This window comes from Macaca thibetana, chromosome 16 (genome assembly GCF_024542745.1).
Source record: "Macaca thibetana thibetana isolate TM-01 chromosome 16, ASM2454274v1, whole genome shotgun sequence".
NCBI classification, from domain to species: Eukaryota; Metazoa; Chordata; class Mammalia; order Primates; family Cercopithecidae; genus Macaca; species Macaca thibetana.
The window spans coordinates 17,108,717-17,136,301 of NC_065593.1; the positions used below are offsets into that span (position 1 = coordinate 17,108,717).

Sequence of the window (27,585 nt, forward strand, 5' to 3'; positions counted from 1 at the left end):
GGCGACAGAGCAAGATCCTGTCTCACTATGTCGCCCAGACTGGTCTCCAGCTCTTGGGCTCAAGCAGTCCATCCGCTTTGGCCTCTCTAAGTGCTGCGGTTACAGGCATGAGCCATTGCGCTTAGCAGGCAGCCAGTTTTTGTCTTTGCTTTTTCTGCCATATTCCTGGAGGGGAAACTTGAGGTGAAAGCAGGGGAGTAAGAAAAGGAGCGAAAACCCAAGACATTCTCTGACGTTACTTTTTGGGTCAATCACAGAATGTTGTTGTACACAGCAAATAGCTGTTCCTCACAGGACTGAGGTGGGTAGAAAGGTTCAGGAAGGTCTTCTGTGAGGTAATGGGTAGTCTGGCGCTTTTACACTAGGAAGGTAAGTTCAGTGTTTGGGGAATACAGTAGCAAGGTTGAGATTGTGGAGGGCGGCTGGTTTTTCATTCAGGAGCTTTACTGAGCCCCTGCTGTGCTTTGCAGTCGGGTTCCAACCCCTGAGGAGCTCATGCAGGTTGAGTCAGCATGCTCATCATCCATACTCATCATCTGGCAAGTGCCTTGAGAGACATCCCGTCAGTGGGGTATCTCTCCTTAAACACACGAAGAGGACATCCTTTCAGCGTTAAATTAGCAGGGGGATAGCTAGGTAAGCAGTCATGAAGTTCTGACTTTGCAGTTTTTCTTCCTTCCTTCCTCCCTCCCTCCCTCTCACTCTGTTGCCCAGGCTGGAGTGCAATAGCGCGATCTTGGCCACCGCAGCCTCCACCTCCCGGGTTCAAGTGATTCTCCCGCCTCAGCCTTCCAAGTACCTGGGATTACGGGCACCCACCATCATGCCTGGCTAATTTTTGTAGAGATGGGGTTTCACTATCTTGGCCAGCCTGGTCTTGAACTCCCTACCTCAGCTGATCTGCCCTCCTCGGCCTCTCAGAGTGCTGGGATTGCAGATGTAAGCCAGTTTTTCTTTTACCTTTTTTGTGTCCCAACTTTTTGTTGGGATTTAAGCTTTTTAGAAACAATGTTGCAAACTTCAACTAGGAGGCATTCTGGGCCATTTAGCTCATTAACCTGAAGCTATGCAAAGGAAGACAAGATTAGGTAGAAAATGTTTGTGGGATATTAATCCTGCTTGTGCTTTAATTGGATTCTCACAGCCTGCTATGCTTGTTTGGAGAGACGTATTTAAATATAAATAAATAGCAGATATCTGTGTCATATAACTTGAATGATCTGTAAACACACTATGGGAACTTCCCTGATAATGGTTGGTTGGCTGTGTGAGAATGTGGGAGATAGTGCTAGGAATAGTAAACAGAATTCCTGAGAGACTGAGTGTACAGCTTCTTCTGTGACTTGTTTAGAGGACAACCTTCTTTCCTTCCATCTATCCATGACTATGGATTTGACCATATATATTTAGCTAAAGTCTGTCGTAAAATTAGTTTTTATTCCCCATCTCTACATCTCTGTAGCTGTCCTGCTAATCTAAGCTTCGTTTGTGGTACTTTTTTTTTTTTTCCCCGAAACAGGATCTCATTCCGTCACCCAGGCTGGAGTACAGTGGCGTGATCACAGCTCACTACAACCTCCACCTCCCAGACTCAAGTGATTCTCTCACCTCAGCCTCCCAAGTAGCTGGGAGTGCAGATGTGCGTGCCACCACATCCGGCTAATTTTTGTATTTCTTGTAGAGTTGGGGTTTCGCGATGTTGTCCGGGCTAGTCTTGAACTCCTGGGCTCAAGCCATTCACCTGCTTGGGCCTCCCGAAGTGCTGGGATTACAGGTGTGAGCCACCACTCCCAGCCCTAAGCTTCCTTTGTAACCCAAGTGAACTACTTCAAAAGGTTCCAATTAAAAGGTTGCTTTTAACTTTTCTGCCTCGATTTTGCTTTCTCACACTCTAATTTCATACAGTTTCTAGTGTTTCATTTAAGACATCAATCAGATCATGTCTCCCCCACTCTTCTTAATACTGCTGCCCCTCATTGCCCAGCTCTCACAGTTCTCCGTAATCTTAAAATATATTCCAATTCTCCCAATGACCTTTAAGTACTAACAGGGTGTGGGCCCCACCTAACACTTCGAGCTTGTTTCCTGCTTTCATTCACTGTGCCCCACCACACTGACTTTGTTGCTGTTCTTTGTGCGTGCCCAACATGCTGCTACCTCTGCGTCTTTGTCCTTGCAGTTCCCTTGGCCTGGAACAGTCCTCCACTGCTTCTCCACAGAGCTGACCCACTTTATTTACTCGGTGCCTGTTCAGTTGTCATCTCATTAGAGGGCGTCCCTCACTGGAATAAAAACCCCATGAGGGCAGGAACTTGTTCTGTTTTGCTCACTCCTGTGTCTCCCAGCTTAGAATCATGGCTGTGGTTGAAGGAAGGTATGAATTTCTCGAGCATCACCTGCTAGCTATCAAGAAAAGTTACCTGGATACATCCTTAGCTTCTTGCCAAGCAAACTGGCTGGTCCAGCTTTTATTATGCTCTGGATAACAAGTCTGCTAAGAGCTACCTAACCTACTTTTCATCCTGCCCATTTTTGTTTTAGCAACTAAAATATAATGTTTAAGGCCGGTCACGGTGGCTCACATCTGTAATCTCAGCACTTTGGGAGGCCGAGGTGGGCGGATCACTTGAGATCAGGAGTTCCAGACCAGCCTGACCAACATGGTGAAACCCCATCTCTACTAAACATACAAAACTTAGCCAGGTGTGGTGGTGCAGGCCTGTAATCCCAGCTGCTCAGGAGGCTGAGTCAGGAGAGTCACTTGAACCTGGGAGGTGGAGGTTGCAGTGAGCCAAGATTGTGCCACTGCACTCCAGCCTGAGCAACAGAGACTGTCTCAAAAAATAATAATAATAAAATAAAATGGGCCGGGCGCGGTGGCTCAAGCCTGTAATCCCAGCACTTTGGGAGGCCGAGATGGGCGGATCACGAGGTCAGGAGATTGAGACCATCCTGGCTAACACGGTGAAACCCCGTCTCTACTAAAAAGTACAAAAAACTAGCCGGGCAAGGTGGCGGGCGCCTGTAGTCCCAGCTACTCGGGAGGCTGAGGCAGGAGAATGGCGGGAACCCGGGAGGCGGAGTTTGCAGTGAGCTGAGATCCGGCCACTGCACTCCAGCCTGGGCGACAGAGCGAGACTCCGTCTCAAAAATAAAAAAATAAAAAAAAAATAAATTGTAGTGTGTAAGAGCTCTGACTCTGCAGCTGGACATGGATTTAAATCCTAGTTTAAGCTATGATCATAAGCAAGTCAATTAATTGCTCTCAGTCTCAGTGTCCTCAGCTTTAAAAGGGGGATCATCTGTAGCTCACAAGTAGCTGTCGGGATCCTAGGATATTTCTCAGGCACAGGAAGAGCCTTTTTCCACAGCGCCTGATGCTTTTCCCACAGCGCCTGATGCTTTCACCCTGGCGTGCAGTCCTTCTCTCGAGTCTCCTCTAAAATCACTCTCCACTTCTTTTCCTCAGTAAAAGTAAAAATTGAAAAAAAAAGTAAGGTTTTTTTTTTTGTAAATAGTATATTGAACAGAAAATTTATCATAAACTTTTATTAACTTGATGGAATTTGATCAGAAAAATACTTTTGACAACAACCCAAGTAACATGGGGAAAACATTCCATGTCCTGGGTATTCATGGACCAACACATTAGTCACTAGCCACATGTGGCTACTTAAATTTGATTAAATTTAAATAAAATTTAAAATTAACTTTTCAGTTGTGCTAGTCCTATTCCAAGTACTCAGTTGCCATGTGGCTAGTAGCTCCCCCAATGAACAACACAGATTAACAGAACACTGGCATTGCCAGAAGTGCTTTGGGTAGTACCGTTCCAGAAAATGCCTCGTTAGTGTAGGTTGGTAGAAATAAGGAAAGAAGGAACTTTGCTGTTTCTACTTTTGAAATTTATCTGTTTATTGTTTTACTTATTGAACAAATGTCCCAGGTCATTGAAAATTATGTGTAGTCTAGAGACCTCTCGCGGACTGTTCCTTTTATACCATTGTTTTCTTTTCTCTCCCTTTCCTTACTTTCACTGCTGTCACCAGCTGTAGCTGTTAGCTTTCTCCTTGTGGATTATTTTTACTGAGAAATAAAATTTATCCATTAGTGGACATTTCAGAGTAAAGCTACTGACTTGTGCTGAGATACACAGGATTCTGTCACTGGCAGGGTGATTTGCTGTGGGCAATTTGAGATATTATCATGATTTACAGCCTTGCTGAACAAAATGAGAAATTGCTGTGTCCCCAGAATCTCCTGTTGAACCTGTGGTATTTATTGAACTGCATTTGGTAAGGTATTGTCAGGAGGAAGAGGAGATAACCATGGAATGGGTATAGAGGGAGAAGTAATTGGTAGTTAAACAAGAATAGCCAGAACTAAAGCTTATTCACAGGGAGTTCTGAAGTCTAGGAGGGATGATAAAAGAAATTGTGTATGAAAAACTATATTGTAAGGTGAAAGGTAAAACATGCTTAGGAGTTACTTTGAAAACTCAGAATAGGGAGAGATTTTTTTTTTTTTTTTTTTTTTTTTTTTTTTTGAGACGGAGTCTTGCTCTGTCACCCAGGCTGGAGTGCAGTGGCCGGATCTCAGCTCACTGCAAGCTCCTCCTCCCGGGTTCACGCCATTCTCCTGCCTCAGCCTCCCGAGTAGCTGGGACTACAGGCACCCGCCACTTCGCCCGGCTAGTTTTTTGTATTTTTTAGTAGAGACGGGGTTTCACCGTATTAGCCAGGATGGTCTCGATCTCCTGACCTCATGATCCGCCCGTCTCGGCCTCCCAAAGTGCTGGGATTACAGGCTTGAGCCACCGCGCCTGGCCAGGGAGAGATTTTTTAAGGAAGTAATGGGGAATGTATTTTGGATGTTCAGGGAAAGTCTTGTTGCAGAAGACATTACTTGAGCTGAGCTTTGAAAAATGGCCCTCCTTTGGACATGGGGACATGAGATTGAGGAGAGGTCAGTGTTCTAGATGGAAGGATTAGTGGGATGTGAGGTTGGAAGAGTATGTTAAGGGCCAGGTTATTAAGGGCATTTGTTCAGCATTTGGATTTTATTCTGAGAGTCATGGAGCAATACTACTGAAAGGAATCAGCCACGGTAGCGACATAACTGGAATTGTCTGGGACATGACACAATGACTGCAGTGTAGAGAATGGATTGAGAAGAAAGGAAGTCAGAGAGCAAGCTGTAGCAGTGAGCCATTTGGTAGGGGCCGTGGGGCTGGAGAGGACTGATGGGAAAAAGACCGCAGAACATATGAAAGACAGGACTTTTGAAATCTGGTTGAATGTTGAGAGAGAATCAAAGATGACTCAAGAGTTCTAGGTCTGGATGACTCAGACAAATGGCTGAGCTGCTAAGAGGTAGAGAAGGAATAGATTTGAGAACAAATATTTTGACCTCACTTTTGGACATATTTGCTTTGCCCAGTATACTTCTATGTGGTGGTGTCTAAGTTGGAAGTGTTTCCAGTCAGGAGTTTGAGGTGGAAATAGCTAGTTACCTAATATTTGTTGTGCATCTCTTATGAAATCAGCCCAGTCGTCACTGCTGTACAAGGTGAGCTTTTGAAAGATGTGTAAGTCATGCCACTGATTGTAACATGAGGCAGATGAACCTCACAGAGCTCAATTGCATTCAGGAAAAACGTATTTTACGGTAGGTGCAAGCTACTATGCCAGAGATGACAAAATGAGCAAGACACAACTTAACCTTAATGGAACTTGCAGAACAGAGAGGGGAAGGCCAAGTATTTCAAAGTAGTGCATGTTTTGTTTTCTAGTTATACTGGGTTTTCTCTTCTACATTCATGATTAATGGCACTACTGTTCAGCCAGACTCTCAAGTCACTAACCAGAAAGTTATCCCCGACTCCCCCGCTAAGTCTGCATCAGTCCCCAAATCCCCTGGATGCTGTACACCTCTCACATCTGTGCTTTCCTCTCTCCTTCATTCCATTAGTACATAGTTCTCAACCTGGAGAACCCTGCACGGTACAGTCACCTGGGACCTTTTAAACATCCAGATTTGTGGGCCGGGCATGGTGGAAGTTCACGCCTGTAATCCCAGCTCTTTGGGAGGCCGAGGCGGGCAGGTCTCAAGGTCAGGAGTTTGAGACCAGCCTGAGCAACATGGTGAAACCCCGTCTCTACTAAAAGTACAAAAATTAGCCAGGCTTGGTGGTACACGCCTGTAATCCCAGCTACTCAGGAGGCTGAGGCAGGAGAATTGCTTGAACCCGGGAGGCGGAGGTTGCAGCGAACTGAGATCATGCCACTGCAGTCCAGCGTGGGCAACAAGAGTGAGACTCCGTCTCAAAAGAAAAAAAAAAAAGAAAAGTGGTGATAATTCATCACCAGTGAAGAGCTTTTCTAATCTGATGCCAACAAGGAAGATAGTATTTTCTGGGAAGCTGACACTTTAATGAAATATTTTATGTGGAAGATCCTAATATAAGCCTGAAACAAAAAATTATTCTTGTAGTTCTCCAAATAGAATGTTATCACAGCCTTTACAATCATTTCTCTTTTATCTGATGGACATAGTTAAAGCAGAATAGGAATAAAGTCATTTAGTCATTAAAGAATTACATGAAGAGGCCGGGCATGGTGGCTTATGCCTATAATCCCAGCATTTTGGGAGATCGAGGCCAGGGTATCACCTGAGGTCAGGAGTTCAGGACCAGCCTGGCCAACATGATGAAACCCTGTCTCTACTAAAAGTACAAAAAAATTAGCTGGGCATGGGAGCAGGCGCCTGTAATCCCAGCTACTTCAGAAGGCTGAGACAGGAGGATCGCTTGAATCCGGGAGGCAGAGGTTGCAGTGAGCCAAGATCACACCGCACCGTTGCACTCCAGTCTGGGCGACAAGCGAAACTCTGTCTCAAAAAAAAAAAAAAAAAAAAATTACATGAAGAACACTAATTCACTGCTAAAGTTTCGGCTAGAATAGAAGAACTATAGGAATGTAGAGAAAGGAAATGCCAGGGTGGTGGTAATCGAAAAACACCGAATACAGTGTGGGTTAGAACTGGAGCGGCCAGAGGGCAGTAGAGTGCATTTACGGTAGGAAATGGAAGGAGCTCATTTAATTCCTGCATTAATTAATGACTGATCTTGATGTTCTGATATTGGAGCTGAAATCTGGCATCATGGTATTAATGGGATGGGCTCTGGCCTGAGATCCCGAATCTCGAGTCTGTCTTCTGCTAATTGTGTGATTTTAGGCAACCCACTTAACCCAAGTGAATTTCACTGTTAGTATATTACTTTTTCAATATAGTTAGAATCTGAGATGATGAATGTGAAGAACTTAACTGCCATAGGAGACAAAAAGTACTAATTCCCTCTTTCTCTTTATTGCAAAATATTACAGGAAAGCGTCCATTTCCTTTTACCCCATCAAATGATGTTGACACTAATCTAGCAAAAAGTTACCAGGGCATTAAAATCTTCCACTATACAGAATTTTTTGTTTGTAAGTATAGCTATTTTAGTTTCCTGTGGCTGCTGTAACAGATTTCCACAAGCTAGATGGCTTAAAACAACAGAAATGTGTTCTTATGATTCTGGAGGACTGAAGTCTGATTGAAATCAGCATCACTGGTCTCAAATCAAGGTCTCAGTAGGGCCCCATTCCCTCTGGAGGCTCTAGGAGAAATTCTTTTTCCTGATTCTTCCACCTGCAAGAGGCTGCTGATGTTCCTTGGCTATTGGCTGCGTCGTTCCAGTCTTCAAGGGCAGCATCTTCAAGTTTCTCTCTGTTCTGTGTTCACGTGACCTTCTACTCTGAGTGGGTCAAATCTCCCTCTGCTTTTTTTTTTTTTCCATGGAGTCTCACTCTGTGGTCCAGGCTGGAGTGCAGTGGCATGATCTCGGCTCATTGCAACCTCCGCCTCCCGGGTTCAAGTGATTCTGCCTCAGCCTCCCGAGTAGCTGGGACTACAGGCGCCCACCACCACACCTGGCTAATTTTTGTATTTTTAGCATAGATGGGGTTTCGCTATGTTAGCCAGGATGGTCTTGATCTTCTGATCTCGTGATCCGTCTGCCTCGGCCTCCCAAAGTGCTGGGATTACAGGTGTGAGCCACCATGCCCGGCCTAGAAGGGCTACAGTTTTAACCCTTCCATTTAGATATGTGTGATTTTGAGTTAGTTTTTATATGTAGCGGTATCTAGGAATAGGGCTTTGCGTTTTCCATATAGATCTCCAATTGTTCTGGTCCCATTGCTCTTTCCTCATTGAAATGCCTTGACACCACTGTCAGAGCATTTGTATATGTCAGAGTCTGTTCCTGGATTCCGTCCTACTGCATTGCTCTGGATATCTGTCTTGATGCCAGTATGATGCCGTCCTATTTACTGTAGCTTTATACGCAGCCTTGAGTCAGGTAAATGCTAAACCTTTTTCTTTCCCCCCACGCAGAATTTTTTTGGCTATTCTAGGAACTTCGCATTTCCACCCAAATTTTAGAATCAGCTGCCTGTGCTTGTGCATGCCTGTAATCCCAGCAGTTTAAAAGACTGAAGTGGGAGGATCCCTTGAGGCCAGGCGTTCGAGGCCAGCTTGGGCGCCATCCTGAGACCCTGTCTCTACAAAACAATTGGCCACGTGTGGTGGTGCTTACCCGTAGTTCTCGCTGTTTGGAAGGCTGAGGCAGGAGAATCACTTGAGCCCAGGAGTTTGAGGCTGCAGTGAGTTGTGATCAGGCCACTGCACCCCAGCCTGGGTGACAGAGGGAGACCCTGTTTCTAAGAAAAAAAAATGTAGAATCATTCTTTCAAATTCTACGAAAATAGTTCGCTGGGATTTTTATTGGGAAGTTATTGAATCTATAGACCAATTTGGAGAGACCTGACATCTTAACAGTACTGAGCTATTGAGCCTTCCAGTCCATGAGCGTAGTATATCACTCTGTTTATTTAGGTTGCCTTTCATTTCTGTCAGCAGTGTTTTATAGTTTTCAGTGTGCATGCATTGCACATTGTGTTAAATTTATCTCTAAATAGTTCGTATGTTTGGTGTGCTATATAAACGCATTACCATAGCCTGTACGTTGATAACTTAGGGCTTTGATAACATGAAATGAAGTAGGAAGAAGACTTTGATTTAAGGAAGATACGAAATTTGATTTTGAACTTGTTGAGTTTATAGTACCAGTCAATCATTCTTTCAGCAGGAGCTGTTGAAGGAAAGAGAGATTTGGGTCCATTTTTATAGCAGTGACAGTAAAGTTATGGGAGTGCATGAGACCACATTCAAAGAAGAAGCTTTAGGAAAAGTTCCGTTGTAGGTCTGAACCTTGCAGCACTGTGCCTTTTTAGAAAGTGGATAGTCAGAATAGATGAAGGGTCTGTAACAAGGTTAGGAAGAAAGCTAGAGTACAGAGTTAGGAAGCCAAAACAAGAGTTTCAAGAATGGGGTGATTGACAGGCTACAGAGAGGTTGAGGAGCTTGAAGAATAAGGAAAAGGTCATCGAAGTGGGTGATTTGATCATTGTGACTTTAGCAGAGGGATGTGAGTAGGAGCCAAGTTTCAGAAGGTTCGGGAGGCGAGAGAGGAAGTAGTGACTAAAGAGGACTCTTCAGAAATTGGTGGAGAAGGCAAACAGTGTGATAGACTGGGCAGTCAAGAGCATAACCGTGTGGAAGAGGTATTTGTCTAGGGGTAGGAGGCGTTACTGTGAGCCTGTTTCTGAGGGTGAGGAGGTAAGCTCGGAGAGAGGCATATCTTAAAGATGCAGTGGCTGCTGTTGTGGCTTAGGGTGTGGTAAGAAGTGAGAGGTTACAGAATTCTAGGCGTTCCAGATAGATAAACTGCTTTCTTCCCTTTCATTTGGCTCTGGGTGTCATTATCCTAATTCTTGAAAATCACCAGCAGGGGAGCAGGGCTTGTATGGCCTCTCAGCCAAATCTGACCTGAAACCTGTTGACTTGTTTTTGTGCAGTCCTTAAGCTAAGAATTTGTTTATATGTTATAGATGTAACATATAAAAATAGCTTATACATATTAACTATATTTTAAATATTTTAAACTGATTGAAGAAAAATCAAAACAATGTATCATGATGTGAAAATTACATGAAATTCCATTTTTGGTGTTCATAAATAAAGTATTTTTAGGGAAACAGCCACACTCATTCATTTGTACTTTTGTTTTACAACTGGCAGAGTTGAGTAGGGCCACGGAGACTGTGTGGCTCCCAGAGCTAAAATATTTGCTATCTAGCCCTTTACAGAAAGCTTGCCAACTCCTGAACTAGAAGGAGGAGTGTTCTAAAAGTCAGTCTTGGTTTCTCTCCTGACTGTGCCATGTAACTTCTGAAGAGGTAATTTGCTGATTAACTACTTTTTTGCAATAGACATTACACTCTTTATTTTAGGCTATTCATAATGAATGCAGATTTTTTTTTTTTTTTTTTGTCTTAAGCATGTTTTGTTAACTCAACAGTGATGAACTATCAGAAAGGATACTTACTGAAAGACTGACCGTAGACTGCACTCATGGAGAACAGCTAGATATTATTTGGAAAGAAACATGAGAAAATTGGAAGTTCCTGGCATTCTTCACTGATACTTAGTGTAGCTTTTTTCGTGAAACTCTAGGTTTTATCTATTATTTAAATTTCTAGGTTTGCTGTCCTCTCCTCTCTCCTCTCCTTTTTTGAGGCAGGCTGTCTCTGTCTCAAAGGCTGGAATGCAGTGGCATCATCTCTGGGACTACAGGCATGCGCCACCATGCCCAGCTAATTCAATTTCTAGGCTTGCTTTTCAAATGAAAGTTCGAAGGGGACAAAGAAAAAACCACGGCTGAAAACTGGGCACTGGATGAAGAATAAGTAGGCGGAGAAGCAGCAGCAGTGGTAAACCTGACTAAACCAGACGCTGTTCCGAGTGATTTAACCTATCCTAATGACTTTCCACGTCATTCTCTAAGACAGTGGTCCCCAATCTTTTTGGCACCAGGGACTGGTTTCGTGGAAGACAGTTTTTCCATAGATGGAGTAGGGAAGGGAGTAGTTTCAGGATGAACCTGCTCCACCTCAGATCATCAGGCAGTAGAGTCTCGTAAGGAGCGTGCAGCCTACATCCCTGGCGTGCGCAGTTCACAGTAGGGTTCGCGCTCCTGTGAGAATCTAATGCTGCTGCTCATCTGACAGGAGGCCGAGCTCAGGTGGGCGAGGTGGTTCGCCCGCAGCTCACCTCCTGCTGGGTGTGGCCCAGTTCCTAACAGGCCACAAACTAGTACCCGTCCACAGCCTGGAGGCTGGGGACCCCTGCTCTAAGATAATATCATTAGTCTCATTTTCCACGTGAGAAGACTGAAGCACAGAGAGGAGTAAGTAACTTGCCCAAGGTCACACAGCTAGTAAATAGGTAAGCTGGGGTCAAACCCAGTCAGTGAGGCTCTGAAATGCATGCTCTGGGCTATCAGTGTGCAGGGAGAATCTTGCAACACAGGACTGACTACCCTGGGTTGCTTTCTAAGAATTGTAATAATAGCTAATATCTTTTGACCACCTACTGCGGGGCAGGTTGTATTCTAAGGTTATTACATGTATTAGCACTTTCAGTGTTTACAGCATCCTTACAGATGAAGAGAATGAGTCACCTGCCTAAGGTGTGTCCAAACTAGGTTTGATCCCTGTCAGTCTAGCTCTAGAACCTGTGCCCTGTAAATTCTCTCTCCATTATTGCCCAGAATGATAATTTTGTACTTTTTCTTGTAAGAACTGTATAGCTTGGTGACACTTCAAGGACACATTTGCGTTGCTGTTTGTAAGCAGACAGTATTCCCCACAGGCCGGTAATGTCTCAGCCATAAGCACTCCTCCGTTATGCTATGAAATGGTGTGGCAATTGAGGTAGCACTGGTAAGTGCTCATAAGCTTCCTGAGCACTTTTGTGATCCTTTGGGTTTCCCCGACAAAAGCTGCCGGGTGGGGGAGCATCTGTAATTTTGTGACTAAGAGTCCCAAATCATGCCAAAGCCCTGCTTTTATCTTGCCTCTTCTCTGCTCGTTCCCTTGGTAGTTTATATCTTGTGTCATTGTCCAGGCAGCTGCTGCGTATTTGAATGAGGAATTCTGTAGAGAGACTGGGGCTGTTGCTGTAGAGTTTAGAATTTGTGTGTATAACTGATGTTTAAGGAAATGTGTATGGTTTCCCAGAGAGCAGAGGGGGAAGATGGCTGGAAACAGCTTTCGGGATCTCCTCCACTTGAAGGCTTAGATAGAGGAATCAGCAACTTTCCAGTCTTTTTTTTTTTTTTAAATATAGGGTCTCTATGTCGTCCAGGCTGGAGTGCTGTGGTGTGATCCCAGCTCACTGCAGCCTCCACCTCCCAGGCTCATGCGATCCTTCCACCTCAGCCTCCTGAGAGCTGGGACTACAGGTGCCCACCTCCACCCCTGGCTCATTTTTTAATTTTTTTGTAGACATGGGGTTTTGCCATGTTGCCCAGGCTGGTCTCAAACTCCTAATCTCAAGTGACCCACCCACCTTGGCCTCCCAAAGTGCTAGGGTTACAGGCATGAGCCACTGTACCCGGCCTAATTTTCCATTCTTGAAGGCAGATGTTCCTATAATTTCACCTGTTACCTACATCCTTTTGATTCTAGCTCACCTAAAGGTCTTCCACAGATCTTTTTTTTTTTTCCCTTGTTATACACTCAGGATCTAAGATCTTCTATTTGAATGTTTGCCAGGGCTACAACACCTTAGCACATAAATCAGTATCCAGCTTCTTTGTGACTGTTAGTTTTGTTCTTGCCCTTCTTGTTTCTGAGCTCCTTGTAGATATGACTTTGATTCTACATGTGATACTGCTTTGATTACCTTGTTTGGAATAGGTGCTAATTAGGTTGCCCCCCACCCATCCTTTTTGATATAGAGTCTTGCTTTGTTGCTCAGGCTGGAGCACAGTGGCATGATCACAGCTCACTGTAGCCTCCACCTCCTGAGCTCAAGCAATCCTCCCACCCCAGCCTCCCAAGTAGCTGGGACTACAGGTACATGCCACCACACCCAACTAATTTTTTCAGTTTTTTTATGAAAAAAAAAAAAATGCTGGCCGGGCGCGGTGGCTCAAGCCTGTAATCCCAGCACTTTGGGAGGCCGAGACGGGCGGATCACGAGGTCAGGAGATCGAGACCATCCTGGCTAATATGGTGAAACCCCGTCTCTACTAAAAATACAAAAAACTAGCCGGGCGAGGTGGTGGGCGCCTGTAGTCCCAGCTACTCGGGAGGCTGAGGCAGGAGAATGGTGTAAACCCGGGAGGCGGAGCTTGCAGTGAGCTGAGATCCAGCCACTGCACTCCAGCCTGGGCGACAAAGCGAGACTCCGTCTCAAAAAAAAAAAAAAAAAAATGCTGTGTTGCCCAGGCTGGTCTCAAACTCCTGGGCTTTAGAGATCCTCCTGCCTGGCCCCACAAAGTGCTAGGATTACAGGTGTGAGCCACCACACCCAGTCTAGATTGCCCTTTTAACTCTTAAAAGAGGCAGCTCCTAATCTGCCAGAATGCTTAGTGCATAAATATGTGCAGATTGACAGTTTAAGTGAAATGGAAATTCCCCAGCCAGCTATAGTCATGCTGGGTTGGAGTTGTTGAGGAGCAAAAGATTTAGGTTGGGTGGAATATGGTGTGATTGAAACCACAGTTAGAGAGTTCAGGTTGCTTATGGAAGAAAAGGTTACCACAGTGGAAACTTGGAGGCTGTCTCTTGGCAAGTGGGATGTAATTTTGCAGCCACGAGGTTGAACTAGCGAGATGTGGCGTATACTATAGCCATCCTTTTCAGTTGACTTGCATAGAAGCTGGTGAGTGGCTGACATTTTTGTCAGTGAACTCTTGGAGGAGAGGGCGAGGCTTGGGCTCATAATTATTTGTATTTCTTATAGAGAAATGTACAGTGTTTATGTACTTTGTCTGTTTGACAAATCTGTTGACTGATGCAAGCTTAAAAGGAGAATCTGACCAAGAGAATAAAAGATTGAAATCTTTTCTTGCATTTTCTGGGTCCAGTATGCTACAAACAAATACAGGCTTTATTTAAATCTTTTGAAGTAAGCTACTACTTTTCTGGAACATTTTCTTTACGCTGGCTTAAACCAGGAGGTCTCCCACCACACTCCATTTGTATCCCCTATCAGAGTGCTCAGGGTTTACTGCATTGGCTTAATTGCCTGTCTTCTCTATTACTCACAACTTTTTTCTTTGGTTGGTTGGTTTGTTTGTTGGTTTGTTTGTTTGTTTTTTGAGATGGAGTGTCCTCTGTCGCCCAGGCTGGAGTGCAGTGGCACAATCTTGGCTCACTGCAACCTTCGCCTCCCAGGTTCAAGCAATTCTTCTGCCTCAGCCTCCCGAGTGGTTGGGACTACAGTTGCGTGCCACTATGCCCAGATAATTTTTATATTTTTAGTAGAGATTGGGTTTCACCATATTGGCCAGGCTGATCTTGAACTCCTGACCTTGTGATCTGCCCGCCTCAGCCTCCCAAAGTGCTGAGATTATAGGCATGAGCCACTGGACCCGGCTGGTTGGTTTTTTTTGAGACAGGGTCTTGCTGTGTTGCCAGGCTGGAGTACAGTGGCACAATCTCGGCTCTTTGCAGCCTGAACCTCCTAGGCTCAAGGGAATCCTCCTGCCTCAGCCTCCCAAGTATGCACACCTCTGCTCCTAGCTACTCTGGAGGCAGAGGCAGGTGGGTCGCTTGAGCCTGGGAGTGCAAGGCAACATAGCCCTGGCAACATAGCAAGGCCCACCTGTACAAAAAATTTAAAAATTGATAGCCAGGGGTGACGGCACACACTTGTGGTCCCAGGTACTAGGGAGGCTGAGTCAGGAGGATCACTTGAGCCCAGGAGTTTAAGACCAGGCCTGGCAGCATAGTGATACCGCATCTCTACAAAAAATTTAAAATTTAGCCAGGCTTGGTGGCAAGCACCTGTAGTCCTAGCTACTCTGGAGGCTGAGGTGGGAAGATCACTTGAGTTCAGGAGTTTGAGGAGTTTGAGGCTGTGATGAGCTAGGATTGTGGCACTGTGCTCCAGGCTGAGTGACACAGACCCGATTTCTTTAAAAAAAAAAAAAAAGAAAAAAAAGAAAGAAAAGAAAAAGGAAAGATTGGGAAAGGATGCAGGGAAGCATGTGAAAGAGACAGAGAACCAGAATCAGACGGTGGTATTGTGGTTGCTAAAATAAGAGAAGGGATGGACAACAGTGTGATGTGGTGTCATAAGTCTAGGAGGAGAACCACTGGCAGGAGTCCATTGGACTTGGCAATTAGAAGGTCATGGGTGAGAGGAGTTTCAAGGGGATGGTGGGGACAGAAGAGGGAATGGCAGGTGAGACAATGGTGTATGGTAGCTAGAGATGGCGGGGCTGAGGCTTTCGGATGTGTTGTGGACGTGGGATGCTTTAATAGATAAGAGACTTAAACTGGCTTATATGTTGACTAGAACCACCCAGTCGAAAGAGAGACTGGAGTTCGGAGATGGGGTCATTGATGATAAAGCAAAGGTCCTGAGGAGTGAGGAGAGTGAAGAGATTTAGGGAGCACATAGGGGGATTAAACTTGGGTAGGAAGGATATACCCTTTCTAAGGAAGCAAAGGGGAGATGGGAATCATTGCTGGGACGGTGGGAGTTATTGTCAGTAGCTCAGTTTTCTCAGGGTATTGGCATGGAATGAGGCAGATTGGATGGGAGATGGGCCTGAGGGCAGTGTCAGGATTTGGAATGTCTGTGGTGTGGAAGAGGGAGGGTGAAGGGACCAAGGCCCGGAGGATGGTTGTAGCAGCGCTGTGGAGCCACAGGGACCTTGACTGATAAAGCTGCCAATTTGCGTGGTTGCATAAACCCCCTTCTCATCCTTTCTTAAGACTCCAGAGCTCAGGCAAAGGAGAAGTTCCGTGACTGCTTCCTCAGGGAAGCATTTCCCGACCTCTTCAGTTCACTTGCTTTATAGGCTCTCATGGCTGTTTTTACCTTCTAGCTCTCTAATGTAGAGTTGTAGTTTTGCATTTGACTGTTATAATTATTTTAATTACAAATTATAACCAAAGTTATTTGACTTATGACTGAGCATGGTAGCTCATGCCTATAATGCCAACACTTTGGGAGGCCAAGGTGGGTGGATCACTTGAGGCCGGGAGTCTGAAACCAGCCTGGCCAACATGGCAAAACCCTGTCTCTACTAAAAATACAAAAATTAGCCGGGCGTGGTGGTGCCCACCTGTCATCCCAGCTGCTTGGGAGGTTGAAGCAGGAGAATCGCTTGAACCCAGGAGATGGAGGTTGCAGTGAGCCAAGATTGCACCAGTGCACGCTAGCCCAGGCGACAGAGTGAGACTCTGTCTCAAAAAAAAAAAAAAAAAAAAAAAAAAGAAGAAAAAATTGTTCATCTTTGTTTTTCTCAGCAACTCAGGGCTCCGAGGACAGGTATGTCAGAGTGCGCTTACCATCGTGCAGCGTCCAGCACCTAGTGGACACTTGATAAATGCTTGTTGAATTTAATGAATCAAATACAGTGGTTCTCAACCTTTTTACCTGCCCCAACGCGCCAGTGGAAGATGGCGTGCCTCTATCTGAACCATTATTAACTGCCCTGATCCTCACCTGAAGGGGGACAGGTGCCAGGGTTGGGGAGCGTGATTAATATGATCACAGGCCCTGGAATAAGAATGTTGGGCTCAGATCCCAGCCCGTCCTCTCACCAGCCTTGCAACAGGGGAAATCTGTAACCTCTCTGTGCCCCAGTGTCCTCCTCCTCTATAAAATGGGGCCGGCATATAGCAGCACCTACCTCATAGGCTTGTCCTGAAGATGATATGAAGCTGGGCACAGTGGGATGTGCCTGTGGTCCCAGCTGTGGGAGGCTGAGGCAGGGGGAACAGTTGAGTCCAGGAGTTTGAGTCCAGCCTGGGCAACATAGTGAGACCCTCATCTCTTTAAAAAAAAAAAAAAAAAAAAAGAGGCCGGGCGCGGTGGCTCACGCCTGTAATCCCAGCACTTTGGGAGGCCGAGGCGGGTGGATCACGAGGTCTGGAGTTTGAGACCATCCTGGCCAACATGGTAAAACCCTGTCTTTAGTGAAAATACAAAAAATGAGCCAGGCGTGGTGGCACGTGCCTGTAGTCCCAGGGAGGCTGAGGCAGGAGAATTGCTTGAACCCAGGAGGCGGAGCTTGCAGTGAGCCTAGATGGCGCCACTGCACTCCAGCCTGGTGACAGAGCGAGACTCCGTCTAAAAAAAAAAAAAAAAAAGAGAGAGATTAAATGAGGGAATTTATGTAAAGCTCTTAGAAGAACATGTCAAAATTAGGAAATTGTTATTACTGTTAGTGGTTTCAAAAAATCTAGGTGATTTTGGTAGCCTTTTCTCCTGGAGACTCCTGGCTTTGTGGTAAAGGATTTGCAGGGCAGGTGCCCGTCAGCATCTTTATGTACATCTCTTCATTGTCATCTACTGTATAATATTGAGCTTCTGAGAGGAGAAATCCCTGTAACCATGATGGTCTCCTTGGTTCAATGACCAGCACCCTGAAACAAAGCTATTCTTTGTTATTTTTATTTTTACTTTTTATTTTTAATGAATATTTTAAAAAGTAAAGACAGTATGTTGTCCAGGCTGGTCTCACACTCCTGGGCTCAAGTGATTCCCCCAGCTTTGGACTCCCAAAGTTTTGGGATTACAGGTGTGAGCCACAGTACCCAGCCATCAAAGCCATTCTTGATCCTGTGGGACTATCACTGAGAAATAGTAGAAACATGGGGTGGCTGGTCACTTGGAGAGCGTTCCCATCGGTGGGATGAGGGACTAGTGAATGCGCCTGCTTTACACCGGCCACGGTAAACCTGATTCTTTCTTCTCCTTGCAGAGGAGGTGGCCAAGCTGGAGAAGCACTTGATGCTTCTACGACAAGAGTATGTCAAGCTGCAGAAGAAACTGGCAGAGACAGAGAAGCGCTGCACTCTCTTGGCTGCGCAGGCAAACAAGGAAAGCAGCAGTGAGTCCTTCATCAGCCGCCTGCTGGCGATCGTGGCAGACCTCTACGAGCAGGAGCAGTACAGGTGAGCAGGGCTCCTGGACACAGAAGGCCTTTGGCTTTATTCCCGGGCCACACTACAGCTTTTCTCATTCACTTTCTCCCAGAATGTATTTCTCTCCCTTGAGGATATTAGCAAATCTTTATTCCCTAGAATAGAAGCTCCCTGAGGCAAGATTTTTATTTTTTTATTTTATTTTATTTTTTTTACGACGAAGTCTCGCTCTGTTGCCCAGGCTGGAGTGCCGTGGCGAGATTTCGGCTCACTGTAGCCTCTGCTTCCCGGGTTCAAGCAATTCTCCTGCCTCAGCCTCCTGAGTAGCTGGGACTACAGGCGCACACACCACCGCGCCCGGCTAATTTTTTGTATTTTTAGTAGAGACGGGGTTTCAACGTGTTGGCCAGGTTGGTCTTGATCTCCTGTCCGCCTGCCTCAGGCCTCCCAGAGTGCTGGGATTATAGGTGTGAGCCACCATGCCCGGCCTGAGGCAAGATTTTTATCTCTCGTTTAGTGCTTATCTTCAGCATAGTGCTGGAGTCATGGTGATAGCATTGCTAATCAAGCAGGAATTGGCTTACATGTCTAGGAATTCAGAGGGCAAACGTCCGTTTCTCTTGAGATGGTCAAAGCAAAACAGTCTTGGAACTAGTTAGAGGGTGCATCATGATGGTTGAGGTTGAACTCTGGAGCCATACAGCTTCTGTTAGAAGCTCAGGGTTGGGTGTGGTGGATCACGCCTGTAATCCCAGCACTTAGGGAGGCCGAGGTGGGCGGATTACCTGAGGTCAGGAGTTTGAGACCAGCCTGGCTAACATGGTGAAGCCCCGTTTCTACTAAAAATACAAAAAATTAGCCGGGCCAGGTGGTGGACGCCTGTCATCCCAGCTGCTCAGGAGGCTGAGGCAGGAGGATCGCTTGAACCGGAGAGGCGGAGGTTGCAGTGAGCCGAGATTGTGCCATTGCACCCCAGCCTGGGCAACAGAGCGAAACTCTGTCTCAAAAAAAAAAAAAAGGCATGCTAATGTCATGTGGGTGAAATTATAAAGAGAAAAGAGCAGGGTGAGCACCTGTGATGTTGCGTATAGTCCAGAACAGCAATGATGAAAGACTGAATTGGGATGCTGGATATGGCAAAGAAACACAGATGTGAATATACATAAGAAGGAAGGACTTGAGCCGCTAGGGAGATAGAAGCTCAGTCTACATAAGACTTAGTAAATTTTCTTTTTTAAATTTTTTTTTTTTAAATTTTTTTTCACACCCGTTATCCCAGACTTTGGGAGCTGCTCTGCCGCAGGTGGATCACCTGAGGTCAGGATTTGAGCCAGACTGACCAAGCTGACGCCTCCCCGTCTCTACTAAAAATACAAAAATTAGCCACATATGGTGGCACACACCTATAGTCCCACTACTTAGGAGGCTGAGGCAGAAAAGAATTGCTTGAACCTGGGAGGTGGAGGTTGCAGTGAGCTGAGATTGTACTACTGCACTCCAGCCTGGGTGATCGAGTGAGACTGTCTTAAGAAAAAAAAAAAAAATCAAAATTTAGAGGATGCAAATAACAATAAAATAACTCAGGATTCAAAATTACTATTATCTCAGTCCTTTCTAAATGAAAGAATAATCTATTACAGAAAAAGGGAAGTATATATTCTGAGTAAAGGATAGTTCCATAAATTGAATAGATATAGCTTCTTGTAAAATATAATCCATTGTCTTGTTTTTCCTCTTCCATGAACAAGTGAAAACTTTGTTTATTACTGGCCCAGGGAAGCCTAATGTTTTCCTGTTACAGACACACCTCTCCTACTCTTTGAGTCTCTTAAGAAAAAAAGAACTCCCATCATTTAGTTTTTCAAATTACTTAAAATTGATTTAATTTTATTATCTTTTCCTTTTTTTTTTTTTTTTTTTTTTTTTGAAACGGAAGTCTTATTCTGTCGCCCAGGATGGAGTGCAGTGGCCTAGATCTCAGCTCACTGTAAAAGCTCCGCCTCCCGGGTTCACGCCATTCTCCTGCCTTTTCCTCTTCCGAGTAGCTGGGAACACAGGCGAAACCTTAGTTTTTTGTAGTTTTGGTAGGGAGACGGGGTTTCACTGTGTTACAGATGGTCTCGACCTCTCCTGACTCGTGATCTTTCCCGTCTAGGCCTCCCATCAAGTGCTGGGATTACAGGCTTGAGCCACTTATCAATTGATTAGTAATTTTATTTCACATTCATTTTGTTGAAGTCCTTCTCGGAGACAATGGGAATGAGACTGGGTAGTTTTCTTCCTGTCACTTTTTAGCTAGTTATGGTATGATCTTACGACTCCAACAAGTCTCCCTTCAGCTTTTAAAACCTGCCCTAGGCCAGGTGCGGTGGCCCATGCCTGTAATCCCAGCACTTTAGGAGGCTGAGGCAGGTGGATCGCTTGAGGCCAGGAGTTCGAGACCAGCCTGGCCAAATGGCGAAACCCTGTCTCTACTAAAATTACAAAAATTAGCTGGGTTTAGTGGCATGTGCCTATAATCCCAGCTACTCAGGAGGCTGAGGCAGGAGAATTGCTTGAATCCAGGAGGTGGAGGTTGCAGTGAGCTGAGATCGCGCCACTGCACTCCAGCCTGGAGGACGGAGTGAGACCCTGTCTTAAAAAAAAAAAAAAAAAAGGCTGGATGCGGTGGCTCACACCTGTAATCCCAGCACTTTGGGAGGCTGAGGTGGGCGGATCATGAGGTCAGGAGTTCGAGAACAGTCTGACCAACATGATGAAACCCTGTCTCTACTAAAAATACAAAAATTTAGCAGAGCATGGTGGTGCTCGCCTGTAATCCCAGCTACTCAGGAGGCCGAGGCAGGAGAGTCGCTTGAACCCGGGAGGCGGAGGTTGCGGCAGTGAGCCGAGATTGCGCCACTGCGCTCCAGCCTGGGCAACAGAGTGAGACTCCATCTCAAAAAAAAAAGCCTGCCCTTTATCTAAAGAAGGTTGAAACTCTATGTTATCTACAATTGAATATCAGATAGGGAATGGAGTCTTCCTAGGGGACTAAGCTGTCAAGATGTGGTAACCGAAATTGAGAAATCGATTTCTAAAGCAGACATCTTTTACCAACGTAGGGGGAAAAATACCTTTATCCTATAACATGCATTTTGTTGAAAAATTCAAATAGTATTTTTATGTGCCTCTTAGTAGCTGGAATGACTGATGAATAGGTTTTAAAAGTTTTTAAGTTGAGAAATGTGGAAGAAACTGGTAGCCTTTCTTTTTTTTCTTTTTTTTCTTTTTTCTTTTTTAATAAGAGACAGAGTCTCACTATGTGTTGCCCAGGCTGGTCTCAAACTCCTGGTCCTGGCCTCCCAGAGTGCTGGGATTACAGGTGTGTGCCACTGTGCCTGGCCTACATTTCAAGTTCAGGAGAACAGTTTTGTCCCATAAGGTAGTTAAAAATGATGGCTATATGTAGTTACTTACTGTACTCATTCTTTTACCAAACAAACCTATGGTTTTTCCTGTTCAAGTGTTTGAGAAACTAACAAGAAACTGTTCATCTCCTCTCCAATTACAGCATTCTGGTTTCCATGTATTTAAAAGGAAATACTCTTTAATTGAGTGGAATCAAGTTTTTTAAAAAAATTACTAGGTCCTTAATTGTTTCAACATAGAATCTTCATGGATTGGACTTGTCTGATTTTCCGGTTTTCATTTGTGTTTTAAAAAATTATTATTGGAAATTATTGATGAAATCCTTATCTTTATTTCCCTTTGGTATGTCAGATTACAAAAGAGAAAATTTTGACCTGACACTCATGAATGTGGTAGAAATTTTCTAGAAACATTCATTTTTATAATTTTGTGGCTACAAGTTATACTTGTGGTTGAAATAGTACAGACTGAAAATCTATTTAAGTTATTAGGATGTAATACTTTATAAATATATTCAGACTTTAAAAATTATTTGTGCTTTGTAGGTAGCTTCTTGTTTTCATTAAATTTTTTATACTTTGTCACAGGATATGCTGATACAGTTTTATGTTTTGTTTTACATAGAGTATCCTATTTCTTCTTTGACCATGAATAATGTTCTACTGTGTTAACAGCAGTTTGTAATAATTTGAAATAATAAATACTCTCTTAATCTTGTGATCTAATATCATTAGTTACCGCTTGGTCTTTGATAGAACTGGAATTGTTGATACTTTCAAATGATGATTAAGTGTGTTGTAGGCAATACTCTTGTAGGGTCTACAAGAGTAGAATGTAGAATGTGTCTCTGTCAAGCATTATATACAAACAATATTCTGTTTGGGTTTCTCTTTTTTTTTTTTTTTTGAGACAGAGTCTTGCTCTGTCGCCCAGGCTGGAGTACAGTGGCGTGATCTCAGCTCACTGCAACCTCTGCCTCCTGGTTTCAAGCGATTCTCCTGCCTCAGCCTCCTGACCAACTGGGATTACAGGCGCCCGCCACCATGCCTGACTAATTTTTGTATTTTTAGTAGAAACGGGGTTTCACCATGTTAGCCAGGATGGTCTCGATCTCTTAACCTCGTGATCTGCCCACTTCGGCCTCCCAAAGTGCTGAGATTTCAGGCGTGAGCCCCCATGCCTGGCCTGGGTTTCCTTTTAAGTGGATGGGTTAATTCATGTAATGGTATTTTCTTTTTCTTTTTTTCCATTTAGTGGTTTTTGTGTAGTTAGTTTCTGAAGACTTTCCAACCTAGTAAATACCTTTAAAGTTGAATATGAAAATAAAACATATAACTACCAGCAGGATGATGACAGTGACTTTGGATTCCTGCCAGGATAGCCATACGGCATGTACTCGTGGCAGCCCAGTGGGTCATCTTGACGTTTTTGTTCACTGCCCAGATGCTCTCCTCCGGTAGCATTTGACATTTTGGAGTTACACATAAATATCTATTCAGGAAGATCGTTTCATATAATGGCATGTCATAATTATGGAAACATGTTTTGAAAAGAAAGCTTTTTCCTCACCCCATTTTTTATAAGTAGTTGAGTCAAAAATGGTCAATATTAGGTCCGAATGTTTCTGGTGAGAACAGGAGTCCTGATGCTGGGTGCCGTGTTCATGACTGCTCGTCAGTTTGTTCACGCTTTTTCTGTTTCACCTGCTTGAGCGTTACTGTGGGGCGTAGCAGCGCTGTAGTCTCAGAGCCGTCATCACCAGCTTTAACCTTTCTGTCTTTCTCTCCCTGATGGTTTAGCTTGTTTTAGTCTATATAAAATATCCTCTACTTTTTATGTGAATATTAATCCTCCTCCTAAACTTGGAGGTTCACCACTGTAAGAATCCCATTAGAAGATGTATTTGAAAGCCGAGCATGCCACGTGAATTAAAGCCAGAATTTACAAATAGAAACCATTTCTAACAACGTATTATAAAGATGGCCCATCAGAATTCAGTGCCAGCATATAGAAACAATGTTTTGCTGTAATTTTTCCTTTTGCAGATGTATGTTGATCAATACTCATGTGTTTATCAGCTATGAATCCTAGCTATACCTAGGTATGATGACGTTTTTCTAATATATGTGGGTCTTTTTCTTCATCAGCGATCTGAAGATAAAGGTTGGGGACAGGCACATCAGCGCTCACAAGTTTGTCCTGGCAGCCCGCAGTGACAGCTGGAGTCTGCCTAACTTGTCTTCCACTAAAGAGTTGGACCTGTCAGGTGAGCCTTTGAGTGATCAGGGACACAAACCTGCTAGCGGAAGGGCTCTTGGCAGAAGGTTATGGTGTCTCATTTTGAAATATTTGTGATTCAATGAAAGTAAAATAATTTTCTTAGCAATTGATGGTGACCACAAACTAGTTAAATAATTAATGAATCAGTGGGTTGTACTTTTAGGTACTTTGTGTATCTACCTATTGAGAAGGTAATACCTGGCTAACAAATCATAAATATTTGAGTATCTGCAATGTCCTTATGATTTATAAAATGTAAGTATTTTTCTGTACACTCATTTCATGAAAAAGTATGCTGTAAATAAGGATTAATGTCCAGAAAATATTTTTCCCTCAAGTCTAATTAAAAGTCCTGCTGTCAGATTGCTTAAAACTTTATACTAGATGCCAAAGGACTTTTTTTTTTTTCTTTTTTTTTTTGTAAGACAGTCTCCCTCTGTCACCCAGGCTGGAGTGCGACAGCAATCTCAGCTCACCGCAATCTCCTGCCTCCCGGGTTCAAGTGATTTTCCTGCCTCAGCCTCCCGAGTCGCTGGGATTACAGGCGCCCACTACCACACCCAGCTAATTTTTGTATTTTTAGTAGAGTCAGGGTTTCACCATGTTGGCCAGGCTGGTCTTGAACTCCTGACCTCATGTGATCCACCTGCTTCAGCCTCCCAAAGTGCTGGGATTACAGGTGTGAGCCACCGTGCCTAGCCAAAGTACTTTTTCTAGTCTGTCAGAACTGAACTCAGAACAGTTACTCTGAAGAATAACAATATTCTTTCTTTAACATCAAAAGATGACCATTAGCCTTCAGAATTTTAATAGGTATGGGTTACTACATGAGATGGTGGATATGTTAATTTGCTTCACCACAGTGCCCATTTTACTATATATGTATCCCACAGCATTGTGTCGCATAGCTTAAATAGATACAGTACAATTTATTTTTTAAAAAAAAATTTTAAGGCTGGGTGTGGTGGCTCATGCCAGTAATCCTAGCACTTTGAGAGGCCAAGGTGGGAGGATCACTTGAGCCTAGGAATTCAAGGCTAGTCTGGGCAGTATAGCAAGACCCTGTCTCTACAGCAAATTAAAAAAAAAAAATAGCTAGACGTGATGGCATGTGCTTGTAGTCCCAGCTTCTTGGGAATCTGAGGGGAATGGATTTCTTGAGCCAAGAGTTTGAGGCCACAGTGAGCTATGATATCACCACTGCATTCCAGCCTGGGCAACAGAACAAGACCCTGTCTCAAAAAAAAAAAAAAAGAAAAAGTTAATAGCTGCCTTGGCCTATTTAATGTTACTTGTTTTATATCACATTTTGTGTGTGTGTGTGTGTAGGATTGAAGCAAATAGGGTGGCAAGTGGACTTTAAAACAGTCGTTTTCAAAAGTCGGCCTGAAGGTTGCATTTTCATTTAGTACTTGCCTGACTGCTATTGGAAAAAAAGGGACAAAGAGCAAAATTTTAATTTAATTCTACTATTAATATTCGTGAGAATTATATGGTGAGGAGAATGACAGGGATGTGTTCTGAGAATGTGTCATTACGTGGTTTTGTTGTGGGAACATCATAGAGTATATTTACGCAAATCTACATGGTATATAGCCTAGTACCCACCTGGGCTGTATGGTATAGTGTGTTGTTTCTAGGCTGCAACCCTGTACAGCATGTTACTGTGCGGAATGCCATAGGCAACAGTAATACAGTGGTAAGTGTTTGTGTATCTAAACATAGAAAAGGTCAGTAAAAATACACTATTATAATTTTATGGGACCACCATTGTATCTGCAGTCTGTTGTTGACCAAACATAGTTATGCTGCTTATGACTGTACTTGTCGAAGTGATTGTCTGTGTGAGTTATATCTTTGTTCAGAAGGTTTGTCAGTTGAGAAGGTACTATTTTCCATGTGCAGTGCCAGGAACACTGAGATGATTATAACACAGTCCCTGCCATACGGAGCCCTTATTCTGCTGGAGGAAACAGGCCATTCACAAATCATTTCAGACCAGGGCTATAAAACAGAAATGTAGTTAGCTTTTAGGTAAGGTTGAGGAGAGACTGAGTTGGTGTGATAAAGGAAGGTTTCAGAGGTGGCTAATACCTGAGTCGTGTTGTAAAGGCTAAGTAGGCATTTATCTCATGGATTAAGGGGAACATATGTCAGTGTTTCCCAGCTGTGAGCCAACTCTCTCTTTATGATAATTTTGAGGATTTAACTTGAGGTCCATAACTAAAAGTTGTAGATAGAAATGCACGTACACACCTACACATGTGCAGATGCCTGCATGCCAGTAAATAAAAACATCTGCCTGGGGAATAGTTTTTTACTGGGAGGGCACCAGTCCACGTGATCGAAATCTCAAGGCATAGCTTTTTTTTTTTTTTTTTTAAAGCATAGTGTTTTGAAGCCATGTATTTTTGACCTCGTATATAACAGAATTATGAAGACCTTACAAGGTCATGTAGCATTCTTCACAACATGTATGATAGGATCTTCATTATATGAACAGAATGTTTATGAAGACTAGAAGATAATAAATATATGGAAAAGATTCGACTCTGCAGGAAAAAAGTTAAGAATAATCTACTGTGTTTTGATATCTGTATAATCAAAACTGATGACCCCAGTAGTTGTGAGGCTCATGAAATTGGTATTCTTGTACATTGCCAGTGACGTTATAAATAGGTATGACCGTTTTAGAAAGCAGTTATATTATTCCTACTTTTTTTTTTCTTCATTATCTGACTTCTGGGATACTGTCATAGGTAAGGTAACTCAGACAGTGTTAGTGTTCCTCAGTTTTACTTTAATTGTGAAATAGTGACTGCAACCAAAATGAATGAGAGTGGGAAAATAAAACATCACTGCTCTCTGAAACAAAATCACACAACACAGAAAATTACATTAAGGCAAAAAAAGCCAGTGTCAACATTGAATTAAAAAATGTGTTTTACACTGAACTTTTTTAGTACATCCAGACATTTAGAGCTCTCATTCAGTGCTGTCTGGCCACAAGATTTCATCACCGTGAGTCAGGAAGTTTTATCGAGTTTAGGGAAATAGAATATTAATATCTTTAATTGTCTCTAATTATCTCTAGACTCTCCTCCAGTTGTAAATAATAAGTGTGTTTTGATTCTACCATAAGGTTGCTTTCAGGGGTGATCCACTTCAAAGCAAATGGTTTTTGTGGCTTTCATAGATCAGGTACCTGTGAAGATAGCAGATAGGAGAACATATGACATTTTTACTTTTTACGACATTTTAATGAAATGTATCTTTGAAATGTGTGATGGGGGAGAGGTCCAAGGTGGTAGTGGCATGTGTGGACCTGTTCCTGTTGAATTGTGTGCTTTGTCCAGCAGTCCTGCTCATTGCCTCAACCTGGGGTTGCAGTTTCTGAGACTGCCTGGGAAGCCTGTGTGTTATGTGATACTTGGAAGCGCTAACACTTCATGGCTGGCCAGCAGTTTGAGGAAGATTGGAAATAGGTTCTTGTAAACAGGTGTATAAATAGCATAAAAGCTGTATTTTAAAGGCTCAAATGTTTTCCACACCAACAGGCTTGATAAAATCATTTAATGAATTTATTGGTGTTTTGTTTTTTCAACATTAATCCATTCATATAAAAAATATTGAGTGGTAAGTACTTTTCAAGGTGTTAGGGATACAAAGTATACAAAATTAAATTCTTGCTCGCATGAAACTTACATCTTAGAATGTAAGAAAAACTACATTTTTCTTTTGAAGTTCTTGTCTAATTGATCTTTCTTTCTTTCTTTCTTTCTTTCTTTCTTTCTTTCTTTCTTTCTTTCTCTCTCTCTCTCTCTCTCTCTCTCTCTCT

At 43.6% G+C, this 27,585-nt stretch overlaps 1 protein-coding gene across 3 annotated transcripts in view; it reads left to right on the forward strand.

Moving 5' to 3' along the window:
• The window catches only part of ANKFY1 (ankyrin repeat and FYVE domain containing 1), a 102,098-nt gene that overhangs the window by 1,751 nt on the left and 72,762 nt on the right, over nucleotides 1-27,585 (forward strand). For all 3 annotated transcript variants that reach the window (XM_050765241.1, XM_050765242.1, XM_050765243.1), the window contains exons 2-3: nucleotides 17,894-18,086; nucleotides 23,615-23,733. In XM_050765241.1, coding sequence (XP_050621198.1) covers nucleotides 17,894-18,086; nucleotides 23,615-23,733 — 312 coding nt within the window. The remainder of the gene's footprint in view (nucleotides 1-17,893; nucleotides 18,087-23,614; nucleotides 23,734-27,585) is intronic.